The sequence below is a fragment of the Amblyomma mixtum genome, chromosome 2, assembly GCF_055824585.1.
Source record: "Amblyomma mixtum isolate Tamu chromosome 2, ASM5582458v1, whole genome shotgun sequence".
NCBI classification, from domain to species: Eukaryota; Metazoa; Arthropoda; class Arachnida; order Ixodida; family Ixodidae; genus Amblyomma; species Amblyomma mixtum.
Window position 1 is genome coordinate 71,825,393 of NC_143013.1, and position 20,602 is coordinate 71,845,994.

At 48.4% G+C, this 20,602-nt stretch overlaps 1 protein-coding gene across 3 annotated transcripts in view; it reads right to left on the reverse strand.

The window, feature by feature from the left end:
- Window positions 1-5,628: 5,628 nt before the first annotated feature.
- LOC149359704 (uncharacterized) overlaps window positions 5,629-20,602 on the reverse strand; it is a 46,488-nt gene continuing 31,514 nt past the window's right edge. Inside the window, exons 3-6 of one of the 3 annotated variants that reach the window (XM_089571836.1) lie at window positions 19,540-19,614; window positions 15,321-15,476; window positions 9,342-9,584; window positions 5,629-7,588 (exon numbers count right to left, since the gene is read on the reverse strand). In XM_089571836.1, coding sequence (XP_089427962.1) covers window positions 6,777-7,588; window positions 9,342-9,584; window positions 15,321-15,476; window positions 19,540-19,614 — 1,286 coding nt within the window. In that variant the 3' untranslated portion in view covers window positions 5,629-6,776. Of the gene's footprint in view, window positions 7,589-9,341; window positions 9,585-15,320; window positions 15,477-19,539; window positions 19,618-20,602 lie in introns of all 3 variants that reach the window. The other 2 variants (XM_089571835.1, XM_089571837.1) reach the window with 2 other exon arrangements.

Consider the following 20,602-nt stretch of genomic DNA (forward strand, 5'->3'; position numbering starts at 1 on the left):
GACCTGTTGCAGTGTGGTTCATTGCTGAGGTATGATTCATTAGCTGCGTGTCAGCAGATTGCCACCTTCAGAGAAGCGTGTCTCATCGCATTTTGTGCATCAGTTTTTTAATCTAGGAATGTGATCTGATTATATATGGTGCATGGAAATGAATAAGTAAGCCAACAGGCACCAAAGTCTGCTCCAGAGGAAACTTACTCAGGTTATCTAAATTGGTTGTTCAAAATAAAAAATGCACTCTTTTGTTTTTCCGGATATCTGAGCTACTTGTAAACCATGCAGGCATCTGGGCACAGTTGATTTGAAGGTAACAAGCCATGATAGTTTTCAGCACTTTTTGGTTTTGCTTGCTATGATCTGCCTTGTAATAAGCAGTGTTCATTGGGATAGCTTGCAGTTAGCGGTGAACATTCTAAACTGCACTTTTTCGAGGTAATACCAGAAGAAAACATAAGATCTGAGCACCATTGCTTTTGTTCTACATTGGGCAACCCTTCAACATACACTATAAATAGAATAGAATTTGTTTGTGGACTTTGTCATTTCGACTGTGTCTGTTTTATCTAGGTGTGCAAGCTAAGCTATAATGCGGAAGCAATCTGTAAATTTCCCTACAGTTTGATCGCTGGATTTCCTAAGCTATACACAACAGCAACCCAACATTCACCAGGGCATTGAGACTAAGCATATACACTCAAACCTCGCTGCAACAAAACGCTTTGTAGCGAAATAATGGATATAACGAAGGAATCGCCATTCACCTTGTAAGCTTACATAGAAGTCCATGCGTTGATTATCTCGTTTCTGCAAAGTAAAATTGTCTTGTAACAGCATATAATGAACGTCCATGAACCACATTGGACATTTCGCGCTGAGTATGTCAATTTGGAACAATGCCCAACACTTCCTTACCGATTCTGTTTGGCAAACTCAAGTCACTGAGCACAAAGTGCTCTACTGAACACCGGACAAAACATGTGGAAAACTTATCCCACCTCATGTGGGCCCTGCATGAAGTGTTTGTCAGGACATTTCGTCAGCTTCGATCAACACGTAATTTGGCGCTGGCGCTCTGTACTTTGTTGAAAATTGGGTACACTGCCCGCTGAACGATACTATGCAGCACTGTGCGCCTCGACAGTTTTGCCAAAGTCACTGCAGTTCCTCCGTTCTCAAACCTCCTCGCTGCACACGTCCTACTGAGAGCGCACTGTGCTTCTCTGGTTCCATGTGCAGTTCAGTTTCCATTCTGGCATCATGTTTTCATAGTTAAAACCGTTTGGCAGTGCCCATGGTGTGCTTGGCAGTGTAGAAGCCCCATTGGTTTCGCAGGTCCTAGAGGCGGAAAACGGAAGTGCAAAGATCTTCACAGCTGTCGGTGTGGCGTGCGCATTCACCACACGACACTGCTGTCTTGCGGTGAAGTATTGTGGCCCGGGTGCTCGTGAGTCGTGCGGCGAAGCCAACCAAAACGCGCACCCGCGAAGGTCCGCTTTTTAGGCTCTGAAGCCAACGCATGCAGCACACATCGGCGCCACACTATAAACGCCGGCTATGTTGTCCTCGGTATGCATAGGAGCACGTATGTCTGCTGGTATGCGACAGTTGCAACGAAGGACGCATACCGCTATAACGAAGCGGCGGCCATAACGATGAAATAACGCGTCCGGCTTCCGACCGATAGTTGTGCGGTTCAATTTCCTGCTCTCTCTCACTTTCTTTTCTAAGGCCCAAAGCATACAGTGTGTGCGTTGCTTATTTATTTATTTATTTTTTTTTGGGGGGGGGGGAGGGTCTGCATCCACATTGACCCTCCTCATAAAAAGAAAGAAATAAATTTCGTGTTCCCCTTGTTTACTCTGGTAGAGGCTCTCATACCTTGACGATTCTAAGCTTTTTCTGAGTGTGTTCTTTTTTTTTTTTACACCGTTCCGCTGCCAATTTTTCATGTAATCCATCGCAAAATCCGCCCTGAAAGTTGCGCTTATTTCAATACGTCGTGTTCGCATATACCCCAATGCCTTGATAGTATACAATGGGTAAATTCGTAGAAGCGAGTTTTGTCTGAGCGGAATTATTTAATCCCGATTACATGAGATCCTCTTGTACAAAATGCATTATAGCTTGCGACATTTTTTTCTTTTTTTACCCACGTGTACATCTTGGTGCAGAAATTAGGTTATTCCATTTTTTTCTCCAGCCTCACTTGAAAACGCAGTCATTGGCAAGGAAATCAAACTCGCTTTTGTTGGAAGTCTCACAAGGCGTAACTATTCGTCTCGCGTTCTCTAACAGAGATAGCGTACTCTGCAATCGAGTCTTTAATTAATTCCTGCACTGGTTCGGTTTTGTTTGGTTTATCGGGTTTAACGTCCCAAAGCGACTAAGGCTACGAGAGACGCCGTAGTGGAGGGCTCCGGAAATTTCGTCCACCTGGGGTTCTTTAATGTGCTTCAGGTGGTCGAAATTTCCGGAGCCCTCCACTACGGCGTCTCTCATAGCCTTAGTCGCTTCACTGTGTTACTCAGCCGAAGTCCACAAGTCACGTCTATTGCGTGACTTTGGTTACGAAATGCCTCGTGCCCTCTCTCGCCTAAATCAGCAGCTGTGTCGTTTTTTCTCTACCCTTCTCCTTCGATCCAATGGTTACCGCTCTTTTTGTTCCGAAGCGCTCATTACAGCCGTTTCCTATTGGACAGTTGGTCCCCTCTAACGGCACTCGAGCATTTCGCCGAGCTGCTTACCATTCTCCCTCGTTCTTTGACTCGAGTGACAAAGCGTATTCAAGGTCGGAGAAGAAAAGGCAGCGGCTGCCGTGTTTAATTACTCCCGCTGCCAGAGATCGGCGTGCTTCGTTTGATTAACAGCCTTTCCTGTGATATATGGTCACTGGGAGCAAAGGGGGGAGACAGGGTGGAGCATGGGGTCGCGGCGCCGGTTTGCTGGAGCTAGTGCTGGAAGCTTAGAAACAAACGATTAAGATGAGCAAAGGGGTGAGAAGGGAAGTCGATACTACAAGCACCCCCCCCCCCCCCCCCCCCCCCCCCCCCCCCCCATTTCTTTTTTTCTTTTTGCTGCTCCTCGTCGACTTCCCCGCCGCGCGAGGTATGCAGTCGCGATTCCGCTGCTTCGCAGCAGAGAACGCATGCGCGCACCCCTCCTGAAGTGACGAGTTCGCATCCCATGGGAAGAAGGCTTCTGCTCGAAGCCTTGCTTCATGCGATCTTTGCTTTGCAGAGCCGGCGTATTTTTATCCTATCCTTATCTTCCGTTTTACTGACTGACATATCGCAGAAATGTGGGCGTGGCGTCCCTCGAGCCGTTGACGAAGGATGACCGCAAAAATGAAATCGAAACGGAACGGAATAGCTGCATTATCCCGGCCTAATAATTTAGCTCTACTCCTGTGTTATTTATTCTCTCTTCCGCCACCCTTTTGTTATCTTCGAGATCAGCCCACTCGGCACGGCTGGCGACGAGGGAACAAAGAAGTGCAGTGAAAAAATCTTGCATTATCTCTGCCCAGGTGTTCATAACAAATGGTGTCTAACGTCGAAAAGCTACTCAGGCTATGAAGGACGCCGTAGTGAAGGGCTCCGCAAGTTTCGGCCACCTGGGGTTCCTTAACGTGCACTGACATCGCACAGCACACGGGCCTCTAGAATTTCGCCTCCATCGAAACGTGACCGCCGCGGACGGGATCGAACCCGTGTCCTTCAGGTCAGCAGCCGAGTGCCATAGCCACTGAGTCACCACGGCGGCCCTCTCTGCCCAGGTGTGTATTTAAAGTTTTTCTTTTCTTGTACGAGCTTTTAAATAGGTTTTACTTTCTGTCAGAATAGCCGCCGCGGTGGCTCAGTGGTTATGGTGCTCGGCTGCTGACCCAAAAGACGCGGGTTCGATCCCGGCCGCGGCGGCTGGAATTTCTTTGGAGGAGAAATTCTAGAGGCCCGTGTACTGTGCGATGTCAGTGCACGTTAAAGAACCCCAGGTGGTCGAAATTTCCGGAGCCCTCCACTACGGCGTCTCTCATAGCCTTAGTTGCTTTGGGACGTTAAACCCCATAAACCAACCAACCTTTCTGTCAGAATGCTCAAATAGGTGAGGGTGATGTGTGATGGCCGGGTAATTGCATAAATGCGTTTGTACTTTCTTACGTCGCGATCAAGACGTCACTCTGCGTTTTCAAATATTTTTGCCACGTTAGCATCTAAATACGATAGCTTAGCGATTGTCGCTACTCGAAAGCGGTCGAAGTAAGCATAGGAAGCTTAACGGAAACGAGGTCTCGTTGCGCCCACGCCTGTCATAGCGAAATTGTTAGCATGTACTGAAATAAAAAGGAGGTCAGTTCTTTTGTCAAACTAAAGTCAAATAATCGTTAACTGTAGGATCTGAGGAATAATATTGCGTAATGTTACGAGATTTAACTTTTGGACAATGTAAGCCGCACAATCTCCCGCACCAGAAACGTCTATCAGGTTACTTAACCAAATGTTTTAGGGGAATCCCCCAAGGTTGAGTAAATTTGCAATAAGGGAGTAATTACTCATTGGCATCCACCCAAGCGCAGCCATACGGCTACAAAGGAAAGCTATACAGCTTTCTCAGAAACTTCGCAGTTAAAGAAAAATTCGTCCTGGTCCGGGGTTCGAACCCGGGACCACCGCTTCACCGGAGCAGTCGCTCTACCAACTGAGCTAACCGGGACGGCAAGCTTATGGTAGGGCGAGAGCGAATTGATCAATAACTCGAAGTGGGAACAGTGTTGACCAAATGTCCCCTAAAACATTTGGTCAACACTGTTCCCATTTTGAGTTATTGATCAATTTGCTCTCGCCCTACCGTAAGCTTGCCGTCCCGGTTAGCTCAGTTGGTAGAGCGACTGCTCCGGTGAAGCGGTGGTCCCGGGTTCGAACCCCGGACCAGGACGAATTTTTCTTTAACTGCGAAGTTTCTGAGAAAGCTGTATAGCTTTCCTTTGTAGCCGTATGGCTGCTCTTGGGTGGATGCCAATGAGTAATTACTCCCTTATTATCAGGTTACTAAATGCAAAATAAATGCGTCTGTTATGGCCAGGTCTCAGATAAAACTGAAGTATGTGAAGCTGGAGTTCTATGTACAATTGCTGCGCGTCATGCACTCGCTGTTATTTGAAGTCACGCCACTCCGTGCTGAGCAGCGAAATGATTTACTGCGTGACGCGGTGTCTGTACATCTCGGCTAATAGATGATAAGGTCATCTTTCGCAGGCCATTTTTGCGCACATGGCTGGAATCGAAAGCCGTTTAAGTCGAAGTTCACACCATCCAGCGGAAAATAACAAGCGAAAAAAGGGATAATGACAGCCACCGAGGAAGGTTTGTATGTGGAATGGGGGTGGGGGTGGGGGGAGAGCATGCAACTGGGCTGATATTTTGCACATGAGCTTCTGCCAGTGAAGCATAACGAGCATTTAGCTCTTAGAGAAATGCACCAAACAACTTTATTTTTCTAAGAATCCACCAGTAAGAATCCAAACCTTACATTGTCTTGAGGCGAATCAGCTCAAATGTCCACAGCACAAATGTCGGCAAAGAAGAACACTGGAAAAGAAAACAACAATAAAAGAGAGCAGGGACACACAGCTGCAACAGCCATGAACTGTTTTATTGCTTGCCAGTATTGCCGCCATGACGGAGTCCTACATCGTCAGAGACAAGGTTCCGCGATTTTAGGTGAACATTTACGTACTACACCATTCGTTTCGCCGCCGCGGTGGCTATAAAGACAAAAAAAAAAATCCGCGGTGGCTCAGTGGTTATGGTGCTCGGCTGCTGATCCAAAAGACGCGAGTTCGATCCCGGCCGCGGCCGCTGGAATTTCTTTGGAGGAGAAATTCTAGAGGCCCGTGTACTGTGCGATGTCAGTGCACGTTAAAGAACCCCAGGTGGTCGAAATTTCCGGAGCCCTTCACTACGGCGTCTCTCATAGCCTGAGTCGCTTTGGGACGTTAAACCCCATAAACCAACCAACCAACCAACCATTCGTTTACATTTTATTAACGTTGACGTCATGGAACTTTTTCTTCTGTTAAAACGTAGGAGTGGGCGGAGCTTATGGCGAGAAGAATGGTTTCTGCGATGTCGAGCTATGGGTTGAACTTTTTACTACATTAGTACTACATCAAATGCAGAGGTGCCTCGTCTACATCGGCAATGAGGAAGCACTTTTCCATTTCTTTCGACACCACGAGAGGGAGACATCTTCGGAATGAGGAATGAAGGTGAATTACTGCTGATAAAACATTTATATGGATCATGATCTTGGATCGGTGGCAAGGACGGTCGAAGACAACGATACGCAGATACTTATTTCTTATTATCTTCCCACATCCCGCCAGACATGGATGTCGGTGGACACGACTCAAAGTTCTTTGGCCAAGGTTCGATACCCTCTGGACCACTTTGCGTCTCATTGCTCGCGCTTATTGACGTACTGTTCGCGACGACGTCGAATCGAGAAAAGTCGTGAGCGAAGAAATTCCGCTCTAACCACAGATCTGCGCCAGCTGCTGCTTTTGAGATGGTTCAGTTTCGTTTGCATGATCAAGTGCGACTTCGTATAGCTCGTAATTTCTCGCACCATTAGCGATCACGACATAGCGTCGACGGATGGTCACAGTCGCTCGTCGTTTAACGCAGCCGCAGCCGCGTCACTCAGTTTCAGAATAAATAACAAGCAAGGCGCGCTACCATGCACACCCTACGGACAACACAGCGGAGGAATCCGGATGTTCAGTACGGCCTCCAGACACTGTGGTGGTCGGCCGGCGTCCGTAACGAGTCCAGGACGGAACCAGCGAGCGACGGCGTCTGCGACACGACGTCATCCGTGGCATGCTGCGGCTGTTGCTGCGACAACGACTGCTGCTGCTGTTGATGGTGGTGCTGCTGCGTCCTGATGCCTATCGTGTCCGCTTGAAGGAGCGTGTCTTGCCGCTGCTGCTGCGGCTGTTGTTGTTGCTGCGTCGTCCCGAACCCTGCCGCGTCCATCACGCACTTTAGGTCGTTGCCCAGGAACTGGAAGGACGGGTGGGACATGGACCCGTACAGCTGCGGGTATAGCAGCGACGGCGGCACCACCGGCGGGCTCAGGTAGACGCCAGTGGTCGTGTGCGGCTGGGTAGTGGTCGTCGACGTTCCTGTTGACGCCCCGTTGCTGCCGTAGTACGAGTGCGCGGGCAAGAACCCGCCGTAGTTGGCAGGGTTGGGCAGGAAGTCGAGGCTTGAAGAGGAAGGAGATGAGCTCGAACTGCCGCCTCCGCCAGTGCCGTTGCTGCCCAGCAGCAGGGAGGGCGGCGACTTGGTGACGCGAGGCGGCGTGAGCAGAGAGTCGGTCTGTTGGTTCTGCAGGCCGTTGCTGCCTCCGGACAGGGCGTTGACGTCGAGCGTAAGGGAACGCGTGCTGGAGAGCGGCGAGTCGGAGGAAGGCGTCGAGGCTGTACCGAGCAGCGTGGAGGGCAGGGCGGCGGACCCCGCGTGGCCACCGATCGAGTCCACGGGACAGGAGGCCAGGCTGGCGGGAGAGTGGCTGCTGTCCAGGAGTGCTGCGAAGGACAAACGCATGGAAACGCTTGACTGACTTCAGAGAAGGAACCTGGCTACTGCTAAGATATTACTACTGCGATGACGAACGCATTAAGTTCATAGTTAATTTAGCAATGAAGTAAGAATGTGTGCAGAAACAAACACGGAAAGAAAAAACCAAATAAATAGGTAAAGCTCACAATAGCTACATTATCCACACTACCGACTGCATAGCGCGGTCGAATATACGCTTCGTACGAGCCTTTAACATAAATATAAATTAAATTACCCTAGCAAAAGAGCCAGTTGGGCGAGTTGGTATCGGTCCATTGTGAAACAACAGCGCGAATAAGGACAGGAACGAAAGTAAAGACGACACAATGAGCGCTTGTTGTGGCGTCTTTACTTTCGTCCCCGTCCTTATTCGCACTGTTGTTTCATAATAAATTACCCTAGCTGTCGTTGAATGCAAACAAGCGAAAGTTTTTATTGTGCATGGTCCCGTCATATGCGGTCGTCACGTTTGACCCTGGTTGACTGCGCACGAATTACATTGCATTTCACATTCACACATACTGAAAGTCTATTATGGGTCAAAAATTTCTGATGCAGTCTAAAAGTTATTAAGCGCAGGAGAGGCCTTGCCTTGGTCACATCTCTTATCTAAAAAAAATGAATAACAGGGAAACAGAGTGAGGCGACCTTCCGTACACGCGGGGCGAGTTCTGGCAAGTTTTTCGGCTACCTTCGAAGCGGCCCACGTTCGAAGTTGACGTGCTCTGTAATGTGCCTGCCTGTCTCGAAGACGAGCATTTCTTTTCTTTTTTTTTTGCGGTGCGAAGCTTGCACTCTGGCAAAAGATAAGGGTAGGCACATGTGTACATTTCAGGCATCCAAAGAAAGGCTATTGATTAGACAGCAGCTCTTTAAGAGGCACGGCCACACCTCGGTAGTTGATTTGGCCCATTTTCAGTACATACTCGATCTGTACTTGCAGCGTTAGTTATTGAGAAGTCGAGATTTTCCTGCATATATACACTAGGCAGCCGTGAGCACAGTCACTAAGATTTCGCCCCCAAAAATGAAACTATTTCCGTGCCCTCGTTCTTGTCAATGTCAATTTATTAACACCTTGGAAAAGATAATTCGAAAAATATGTTAAATGATTCTTGTTCAGGCGTGCCACCGAATTCTGGGAAATTCTTCAACGCCAACATTTTACGAAGAATCAAAAGCTCCTTGAAGACTTTTAGGTTACGTAGCGGTCGCAAAGAGCCATCGTCACTTGCTCTCCACAGGCCCGTTTCAGGGCAACGTCAGCGTAGCGTTGTTCTACTGCCCGTACCAGCGGTATAATCGGCGAAGGTCGAAAACTAGAAAGTGGCGGCAACGGAAGTGACACAGCAATAAAACTACTCCAAGGTGTGCTGCTTTTGTGTATCCGGTATCTCCGGTACCCAGTATCTCCGGTACCCAGTATCTCCGGTACCCAGTATCTCCGGTGCCCGGTATCTCCGGTGCCCGGTATCTCCGGTGCCCGGTAACTCCGATGCCCGGTATCCTAGGTGCTGCGTCTCGATCATCGAAGTGTCACTTTATGCTGCGGGAACTTATAAAAGTCCAGTATAACGCCACTTGTTCTGCTCTCGCGAGTCCCGATAAGACTTGCACTGCCACCTTCTGCAGATGGGAATAAGAAGCACGTGTCCTGCACGGCGTTTGCTCAGACAGACGCGGCTGCTCGGTGACGTCAGCTGCGCATATTACACTCACAGTTGTGCAGCGAGAGTCCCGTGGCGCTGTCGGTGGCGGCCACAGCGGCCAGGGAGGTGACGTTGGCCGCGAGCGAGGTGGCCGCCGCGGCGCTGGCGTCCAAAGAGTAGCTCACAGGCACGGGCGCCGTGCTGAAGCCGCCGGTTCCCGTGGCCGGCGCCAGGTACGGGTTGTAGTGGGGGTACGCCGCGCCCCAGTGGGCGTCGGCCGCCGACAGTTGCTGCAGCGCCGCTTGTGCCAGCTCTGTATACAGACACGGGGACAGAGAAACAATCCATGAGCCATTTCTGATCTCTTTGAAGGCTGCCCTTCTTTAGTTTCCCCCCTTACTGTCTGGAATACCGCACGGTGGCGCCTCTACCGTGATTGCTCAGGGTACTGCATACAGAAGCTTCTGTACAGTTTCTGATGAATGCAGTCTATAAAAGCACAATAACTGTGTATCCACTTAAAGAAATCAATATTTTTTTAGACGTATACCCTGACCGTTTTTCATACTCATGGCGCGTATTATTATTATTATTAATAATAATAACAATAATAATGTTTGTATTTTCCATCACAAGGTTGAAGGAGGCACAGGAAAAGCTAGCATTCTAGCTAAACGAACTCTCGCCTCCCCGAAACAAAAATACATGATACATAAGAAAAGGCAAATAGAAAGAAGTTCGATCCCGGCCGCAGCGGCTAGAATTTCTTTGGAGGAGAAATTCTAGAGGCCCGTGTACTGTGCGATGTCAGTGCACGTTAAAGAACCCCAGGTGGTCGAAATTTCCGGAGCCCTCCACTACGGCGTCTCTCATAGCCTTAGTCGCTTTGGGACGTTAAACCCCATTAACCAAACCAAACCATAAGCATATCAAAAACATTCTTTCCTGGGCCATTCGCCAACCACACTTTGCCATTCGCGGCTCATTATGCCGCAGCAGTAAACAATAATTCGCACAAAACATGTTATCGACACATATATGAGTACACTGTGACCGAAGGGGTTATCCTCCGCTTCTTCTGGCACAATGCACGTCCCTCGAGCTGAAATCGTCGCCGCGTTGAACATAGCTTTTTTTTATCGCGTCTAGAGTTAAACTTCGTGAAGGGATAGATTTTCGTGGGCCTTTATTGACCTCAGGGTAATTGTTCCGCAAGGGAATGTCATCGTACGCCTTCGACAATCTTCTGGGGCATGCCATCGTCCTTTCTGTGAACAGCGCAAAAAAGGCGGGCCCGCCTTTTTTGCGCTGTTCACCAGTATGAATCTTCAGGGTACTATCACATTAATTACTTTTTTTCCCCTGCTTTTGAGAGATGAACCAGAATTTAAAGTCGATCGCCGCAATTCAAACTGGCTCACGAGGTTTTCCCGGTTGTGCCACAGCCACTCGTAAGTATCTGCCGTCCTTGTCGAATGTCGCGAACGGCCGTCGAGAAAGAGATATCCAGCGGGGGACATAACGATTATATCACCGATACTCCTTCCCCGTTTTGTTCGAAATTCTTTTTTTCTCTCCCCGTAACGCGGCCACGTAGACAAGTCCGAAACAGTTCATTCTCGCGGCTGTGATCGAGACCAATATAGGAGCCGCTTCCTGACCCGAGACGGTGCACCCAAAAGGCAGCCCCGCAGCCATAACCCGGGGAGAGAGTAGGCCGTTCCGTGTATTGACTAAGCGTCAAGAGGCGAATCGTGCCCGCTGTTTGCACCAAGGATTGCGCGGGGTCCAAGGAAACCCTGTTGACCCGGGGCTTCTCCCTCTAACTCCCCTCCTCATCCCTCGGGGCGGTGACGGCGGCTGCCGCCGATGTCCGCGACGCCTGTTGTCCGAGGATAAGGTTATTACTTCGAGACGTCCCTTCGCTAGGGGCTCCGGAGAGCGTCTCCCCGCCGTGAGTCTCCCTCCAGACCGTGCGCTGCTGCGGCGTATGTCTCGGGAAGCGGTACTTTGTTTACGCTCGGTGTTTAGGCGGCGCGGATCTCCGCGGCGATCTTGACGAATGGGCCGTAAAGGCAAACGGATTGCACGGTTATCCCCGGCCGCTTTGGAGTCGCGGAGGGTTGAGCTGTTGTATTACACGGATGCGCTGTGTAGTGCAGGTGTCCGCGCCAAGTACGCCGCTTGGTCAGGTGCCCCGCGATTATTGCCGGGACATTAAAGCGCGTTTCGATTACAGCCTCTGCACTGCGAATAAGTGGTGCAAGATACGAAGAGAAGGCACTAACTTACTTCTATAAGACACGAACTATGTATAAAGCATGTTTCGATTACAGCCTCTGCGTTGCGAACTAAATAGTGCAAGATACGAAGAGAAGGCACTAACACTTTAAGACACGAACTATGTGTGGTGCTGCCTGCACCGCTGTCGTTTGGTTAGTGAACGCCGAAATACATAAGGCCATTTGCTACCCGGTAGGTGCTTGTGTTAGCTACTCGCTTGACATATAACAATGTCCTGCATCCAGTTTTGATCATGTCCAGTGGCACTTAGCGAGCGGGAAGAGCAAACAGCCTCACAGGCGGCGTTTACATGACTTCAACTGAGTCGAGCAAGCTTCTTTGTGTAAAAAAAGAATAGACTGTAGTCGGGTTCATGTAAGTGCTATTAGGATCGAGTGAATCGGGTGGCGGAGCGAGTCGAGTTTTTCTGCTGGGTGTAGGTATTGCAGGGTGGAGGTACTTCCTACTCCTGCAGGGTGTAGGTATTGCCTGACCCGCTGTGGGAAGTAAATGAAAACGCGATCGGGCCAGGGAGTCGGATTAACGGATGCGGAGAGAACCTGCTTTTTACTGCCGCCGGCGCGATTCCGAGGCAGTGGCGGTGCGCCGCGATCTTGGACGTTGCCTTTCCGCGCCTGCACTTTATTAAAACACTTAGCGGCGCTGGTTCGTGCATAGCTTCCAGAATCCATGCGCAACAAATACAGCACACAGAAATGAGAACGACGGGAAGCGTATGTCCCGTCGTTCTCCTTTCTGTGTGCTGTATTTGTTGCGCTTGAATTCTGGAAGCTACACTTTAATGTTCGAACCCTGAGCGTCGCTGTAGTCACGCCGATCTTTACTCTCCATGATCTAGTTCATGTAAACTAGTAGTCGTTGAGCCGGGCTGGCCCTGCTGAACTTGAGGCCTCACGGTATGTGACGTAAACTATACCCGCTCCTATCGCGTTCACGTGTACGAAGATATTGAGGTACTGTACTGGCGACAAGAAAACAAAAATGTTTCGGCGTGAAATCGGCTCCAGTGACTCTTATAGGTCAGTATGGTCCGCCGGCATTGCCGAGCAATGACTGCGCAATTGCTTCTGATAATTATAGGCTTCATGCACCGCCTCCAAATGACACAGTAACCCCTCGATGTCTTTGTTTTTTTTTTAATTGAGAGCAGGCTTGTTATTTCAACAATACTCGTGGCAGCGCGCTTCATAAGTTATGATGGTTTCTAAAGCTCTCTCCAGAAGTACCGAGTCACGCAGGGGTCTGATTTTCTCATTTAATTTCTGAGCAGCTTATATGCGGGCATCTAAGAGTACTACGCAGTCGAGGAAAATTTAGAGGCAGGCCGTGCCTTTTCTTTCTAGTCTTCCCATTTCAAATGATGAGCGTTTGACACGGCATGCGACTTCAAAGATTACTACACAAACTGTTCCCGATATCTTTGTCCGCGGTTGTACGTGCTGGGCTTTGAGCGTTACCTTGGCAAACACGCAAGGTTTGACGAACTCGGCTGAAAGGTATCCCGCTCAATCGTCTGTCCGATTGCTATGCATGATCGTCACGGAAAATGGAGTGGGCATCTTCTTTTTCTCTTCTTCATCTCCTCGTCGCGCCTTACCGTCTATTGTTGCAGCAGACTTTGATACGTCGCCGGGGGGGGGGTCTCTTTCTAGCGGGCTATGCAGATCCCATGGCAGGACCGTTCTTTTCTTAGAGAGAGCCTAATTATCATCCAAATTGAATTTCTCGCTCTTTCATGTTTGTTCAGACCAATGCTCTTTATAGTTTGTTCTGTTTTTCTTATCGTTCTTATATCTCGTTCGCCTTCCTTCTGCCTACCAACTCCTGGAAACACGCTATCTGCTGCCAGCGAAACTCCTATGCGCTCTAATCTAAATTCTGTGCTTGGCGTCGTCTCATAAATTATGCGCGAAGTATCGTCTTTTGTCCCCACAGTTGCTGGGACAAAGGTCCGTAAGCCTCATAATGTGCAGGGTGTTTATTAGCAGGCACACGATTATCAACTGAAACGTGCATTTTTAATTTTTTCCCCTTTTTTTTTTTTCAAATTCGCTTCACTGACGGAATGTACTTACTACATCTTGAGGTAGGGGGACACGAACGACAAGATTCAGTGGATTTTTATATTTTTTATAAGTGCGAAAAAATGCACTAAAACTTTTCGAAGAACAGAGCTAATTGTTCCGAGTTCGGATGAAAAAAAAAGTATGCAACTGCTATGGAAGCTGGCCAAGTAAGGATCACGCATTATCTTAAAGGCTGATTACATGTGCACGCTAAGTGCAAACATTTTTCGTAAAAACACTGAAACCATGCGAGGGACCAAGCTCAAGCAAATAAGCTGTAACGTAAGGCGTACACAGAGTTACGGTGTGGACGGCAGCCATTCATGTTGCTTCATCCTTTCTCACTGTAAATAACTGGCGCGAAAACGATGATGTATAGACTAGAGTGACCTAACTCTGGTCTTTGTGCTCATTCCTCGTTCTTTTGCCTGTGCATTAAAATACGTTTCAAATGTGTCAGACCGACAGCTGTGCGCAAAATCGCCCAACGCATGCGTGATTTGCCCTAATAAGCATAGCCTTTCTCGTCATTAGACGTCAAGGACTTGGGGCGCCCAGTGCTCCCCGAGCACTGAATGCTTTCCAAGCAAAGAGCAAGCGACGATCGACCTTGCACTCATTTGTAACGTACTTTGTACGTGGTTGGCGGATAAGCGTTTGTGGCCTGAGCCGTTGTTCAACCGCATTCTTTATTTGAAAGAGTTCGAAGTTAAAAATAAACTTTAGCGTTTATTAACTTCCCTTGATTTTTGTAACCCGGCAAGCCATTGATGTCTCATCTTGATCAGCTTGGAATACTCACTGCCTGTCTCTCATTGTTCAGAAGCTCTCTTTGTAGTTCTCTATGGAGGCGCGCGCGCGCCAATGAAAAAAAAAATTGGAAGTTGCGTTCATGCTATTTTTACGTCGACTGCGAACGTGCACTTGATACACTCGCTCTGAAGCACAGGGTAACTTACAAATCACTTTCGTGTTTCTATTTCTTTGATTATGTTAAACAAGTGGCGCACCTCCAGCAAAGCAAGCGGCCGAAGCGTATAATGGCGCACCGCATTGGAAAAGCTGTCCTCTTCGGACAGAAACTTCGTAAAGTTACTGAAGTTGAGGAAGGGGTTTAGTTTTATTGCACCCTCAGGGCCGCACGAACTGTCACTGCATAGCGTTAAGTAATTATTATTAGGCGAAAGCCTTTAATGCCTCATCGCAGTCGACAGAAGGTTGTCAGCAGAGGTGTGACGCTTTTGGGTTGGTCGAAATGGTTATGATGTCAGAGTGCGCGGATTCGAAGTAATGAGGTCACCCACGGATGCCTGACGCCCCCTTTTGGAGCAGACGACAACTAATAATAATAGTTGTCGTCCGCTCCGACTGGGGGCGTCAGGCATCCGTGGGTGACCACATTACATACCTCATTACTGCAAACAGAGCCATAGATAGAACCGAACTCATCGAAGCAGAGAGAGAGTCCTGCTAAAGGAGCAGTCAATGTCGGTAGTCAAAGTGTGTAGTTGTAATGTGTAGTCGAAGTGTGTAGCCAAATAAAGCACTAGTACAGCACAAACAGTCTCGCAGCCAATGCCAAACAGTGCGCCAGGAAAGGCTTTCGCCTTGCAGCACTTTAGAGTGCTGCAAAGTGCCCCCCGAATTTTTCTTTTCCGATGCATCGCGGACTGACTGACCGTGATGCGATCCGGCACCGGGTATCCTCCTCGGTATGTCCAGGGCCCACTGCTCGGCCGTTTTCCTCCGAAGGTGATCCCACTCGCGTAGGGGGTCCAGGAACGGAGGTCGCTGGCCGAACGCGCTGGCGAAAGCGCGGAACTGTTGCTGCTGACCTACGTGGACAAATGGGGGAGGAAAGAGAAGGAGGGAAAAAATATCTTGTAAATGCAGCGAGGTCAAGCGCGCACATGTTGGTTGGCCTCTTCAGCCAATTCTGATGTTAAACGTTTCTTTTTTTTTTTTTTTCACAAGCTGAATTACTGCAGATAACGGAATACCGACAGAAAAGATATACCAAAACGAAGGAAGCTGTATGTGGAAGAGTGCGGGGACACAGGAGGCGCTCGCGATACTTTCTTGTCGGAGCGCAAAACTGAGTGGTGGCCGCTTTGCGCCACATTCGCGCCAATCTTAACCGAGTCTGCGCATCGCAGATTTACTGAGGGAAACGGAGGATCGTTGTATCGTTGCGTGAAAGAAATGTTGCACTTGCGTGTTATCGGTTTCACAAAACGGTAGAATTTCCGAGCTGACAGTTTATATGGCATGGGAAACACGGCTGGCTCAACGCGTGAGGTGATCCCGGACGGAGCAAATTTGAGCCGGCACGTTGCGGTTTGGGTCGTTGCATACGCAGGTTGCATGTGTGTGTGTTGGCACTATGCGCTGTAAAAAAAAAAAAATCGCCCTGAAGCGTGCTTTAATATGGCCATTACTTGCATTATTATACAAACCGGCATGAATGCGATGTTAACTGAAACACCCATACGATGAGCGTGACAGTTTTACCTCCGTTTACCGAATGCTTTAAATTTACACATATGCTTACTTGCACAAGCACCGATTTCTCCGAAAGGCGGATGCTCATGTTTGTGGTTCGTGCACGCTCTTTTTGAAATAATGCTGTTATTCACTATAAATAAATAGCTAATACCGAATTTTTTAAATCAGCCCGAAGGCTGTGGTCACCACGGCTATCACGAGGATGACCAGACGTTTTCATGACCTTTCACGGTCTTCATTCAGCCTTTCACCGCCTCCCAGCACATTTTAGCTGTGGGGCATACTTTCATGCTTGCAGAAGAGTCTTTCTATGTTTCTTTTTGTTTCTTAGAATATTTAAACAAAAATAAAAGGCCTTGGCTCCAAAGCCGCTGACCTCCAGCAAACACATCATATAAGGTCACAAAGACACAAGCAAGTTAAACATAATAAAATTAAGACGCACAAGGCCGCCAGGGTGAAGAATTCAACAAGAAAGCTAACAACGGCAAAGCGGCCCGCGCTTGCCCTCGACGCATTTGTTGTAACGAAACGGTTTATAACGAAATAATGAATATAACGAAGGAATGACGATTCCCCTTGAAAGCTCGATTAACACGGGTTATGGTTAAAGCAAGGGTACCGCGCAAAAAACGCGGACGGGAAGACGACAAGGACGAGCGCTTCTCGTCCGTGTTTTTTGCGCAGTATCCTTGCATAACCATGTACGACCGACTCGCCCAACAGCATGCACTCTTGAACACGGTCTATAGCGAAGCAATGGCTTCAGGCCCCTTCAACTTCGTTATAAGAGGTTCAACTGTACTTGCACTACATTTATATGTGTCTTAACTTCTGCAACGCCCTATTACAACCAGTTGCACCTAGCAGCTACTAATTTACTGTTGAATAGCGCATGGATGCATTAAAGTGGTGTGTGTGTGCTAGCGTGCCCTTTCCTAGAAAAGCTACAAGCTGTGCATTTGCATGTTTAGCTGTATCGCAAATACAGCTGATTTCGGCTGCAGCACCTCTTTTTACCACCCCGAGTGGTCGTATAGAGCTAGAAGCGCAAAGGTGAAGCATCAGAAGAGGAGAAATGTGAACTGAAATGATATGCTACAGCAACGCTTACATTTCCTTTGGGAGCATGACCGTTGACTACGTCGGCCTCAAAGGCTGCTGTTAAGATACAGTCTTAGTTTATATCAAGAGCGACCGTTCTATATTTCATTGCGGAACAGGATGCGCCACGAGCGCGTCACGGGACAAGAACTTATGTCGGGAAGGAGGCGGGAGGGGAGGGAGGGATGGAGGGAGGGAGGGAGGGAGGGAGGGAGGGAGGGAGGGGGGGAGGGAGGGAGGGAGGGAGGGGGGGGGACCCATGTTTCCTTTCTTTTTTTACACAACACAACTCAGCGTTACTTTTGTCACCCTTTTATGGATCAAATGTGTGCGTGTAAAACACGCCCTACACTAAAATTAACAGTAAATGCGGCAGGAAGTAGAATGTCTAACCAGTTTGTACGCACAGATATATCGCTGTCAAACACTGTCGCTGTAATGCGGTATTACGGATGGAACATCAGATAGCAAAATACACGTCTCAAGTTTATAATGACCACAAGATCTCGTTGAAAGAGCGTTAGTTAAGTCCTAAAAGCTGTTCGGTACAAATTTACCTCAGCATGCTACCCGGGAGCCCAAAGGGCTTGTGTTAATTACGTCCACTCTTATTGTTTTCTTTTTATGAATTATGACTTCTTCAGAAATGACCTTAACTCGGCGCAAGTTAAGATTACCCAACAGAACGAGGCAGTGCAGACTAAAACGCCCAGCACTATAACCCAAGATTAGAGCCGCCGCGGTGGCTCAGCGGCTATGGTGCTCGGCTGCTGACCCAAAAGACGCGGGTTCGATCCCGGCCGCGGCGGCTAGAAATTCTTTGGAGGAGAAATTCTAGAGGCCCGTGTATTGTGCGATGTCAGTGCACGTTAAAGAGCCCCAGGTGGTCGAAATTTCCGGAGCCCTCCACTACGGCGTCTCTCATAGCCTTAGTCGCTTTGGGACGTTAAACCCCATAAACCAAACCAAACCAAGATTAGAAAGTAAACGTACAGGGTTCATTTTGTGTGCTTCGCTAATGTCCGCTTCAAGAAAGCTCCGCTCAATACATCATTCGCGTTCTGATTTCGATACATGATCCGCGCATGTGCACGCCAACAGCGGCACCTACTGACGCAAAATTTTGTTGCTACAGTCAGGTACAGCTCAAGAAGGCAGCGGCTTTTCCCCGTCAAAGGAGGACCCCTTCCAGCCAGTGGCGTCGGCTGGTTGTAATGAGCCTGCTAGGGTGGCAATGCAGGGAGTGGTAGATGAAAGGGGATAGTATCCTCCCTGCATGATCGAGGATAGTTCCTTCCTTGCATTGTGGCGCCGCTCGCTGCGATGTCAGGCTAGCAGATTCACGAGAACCGGCTGACGCCATTGGCTGGGAAGGGTTCCTTTGACGGCGAAAAGACGCTTCGTTCTTGCGTTGTATTCGACGAGCTACTTTGTTCGTGCTTCCTTCATTCGCGCTGATCGCATACTATAGCAGGCGTCACAGCTATGTTTGGCTCTATACCTGAAACCGTCACAGTAGGACGAAGCGGCCGACCTCTTGTAAGACTGAGCCGGTGATGAAATTTGTAACGCACGCTCTTAATAAATAAGTCATGAAGACGGGAGCGTTTTCAGCTTTTCAACTAGCAACAGCGAGTGTCCACGTAGCGAGGAGCATTCGTATTGCCTATTCTAGCATTCATCCACAAAGTCGTTTCGCTCTTACTTCGGTCGAAAGGAGCCGATTTCTCTAATTTTATGGGAGTCCGAGTCTCAACGTGCGTCATAGTCCTCGCTTCAGATAACACATCTGCTGTGAATCCTGCTGCTTGGTGGAACGGCCTAGTTCTGAGGGTAACTGCGTTTTATAATTTAAAAAAAATGTATATCGCTATTACTAAAGGCCAGCAGCAAACCTCTAAGTGCAACCAGGTGCCTAAATAGACAAAAAGCTATCTATTTGAAATTTGTAAGCTTGCTAGTTAATATGATCCGCCTGTTTTCTGATATCCGCCAACGCTGGTACCATTATGCCAATTGAAGCCATCTGTAGACCTCAAAAAGCCTATCTTAAACTAGTGGTGGCCTTCCCCGGGACACCCAGTACATCTATTGTAACAAGAAAAAGCTGGCATTATTAGTAGTTGCATAGAAAGTTTTCACAGGAAGTGAAAGAAAAGGTGTTTGATTACGATATGACGGTAACTATTATTTTGTGGTTGCGTTATCGGATGCAGTGAAAGTTCGGAAAGAGCACTGAATGCTTCTCCAAGAATAGTCAATGACTCTTTGAGCGCTTAGCTTACGTACCATTTTGGAATGGCAGAAGTGAGGCCAGTGCTGAGTAGGGGTGATACCAGCTGTTTCCGTTCGACAGAAAAAGTCCTGCTGCGAGCAACAGACAGCAAGTGTTTTGGGTGTGGCACTGCACCTGAACGGGCGCAACAACACTTGCTACACCTTAACATACTTCCGTATGCCAGGCGGTTTAGAAAACGCATACCGTGGATTGCCAGTTTGAACTGAGCAATACATCACCTCTGGTGTTTTTTTAGGAAACTCTAAACATACAGGGTGGTGAACTGAACTGCAAAGTTCAGCTCACCGTGTTATTTTACTGTAGAACTCTCGCAGCAGAATATTTATGCGTCAAACAAAAACAGTGCTCACTGCCCTTCTGGCCACAATTCCTTAGCGCTCTATCTGCCCCGGTAATGCATACTGAGAGCTGCTACCCGTGTATTATCAGTTAGCTAGCTGAACCACGCAATGAATTTAAAAAAAAGTCAAATTTTAAATCTAACGACCGCCGTACTCCGCTAATTTGACCACACACGGCTTCAACGTTTGATGATAACTGTGGCAAAAATGAAGAAATTGCTACGAGTATGCTTTATTTACTTGGGGTAATGAAGAGAAAAAAGGAAAAAATTGCAAGGGATACACAAGCACTGCCTTAAGGGTATGACGTCATAGCGTAATGGGTTAATTCCCACATATGCAGAAGGTCGTTCTCTACTTGACATTCATTGATCCCTGGGAGTCCTCATACCCCTCCTGGCGCACTGGTGCAGCGGTTAAGCGATGCGCCACTGCCCTACGATGGCAGGTGCTCCCAGCGCTGGGCCTTGGTGCGGCTCAGCTTGTTCCTCCCGAGCGACCCATCATTAATTTAAAGGTGCACTGAAGAGGAATCTGAACTTGTCTTTTTGCCGCGGGAACTCGATCTACACGTTCCGAGCTTTAAACTGCGAGTTATTGCCCTGTGTGGCCGATTTCTGTAATTAAATCGAATTAACGTACGGCTCCCGCCTTTTTTTTTTTTTTTGAATTCTCCCTCGTACGGTGGGCGGAGTCGACCAACGCGTGGAGT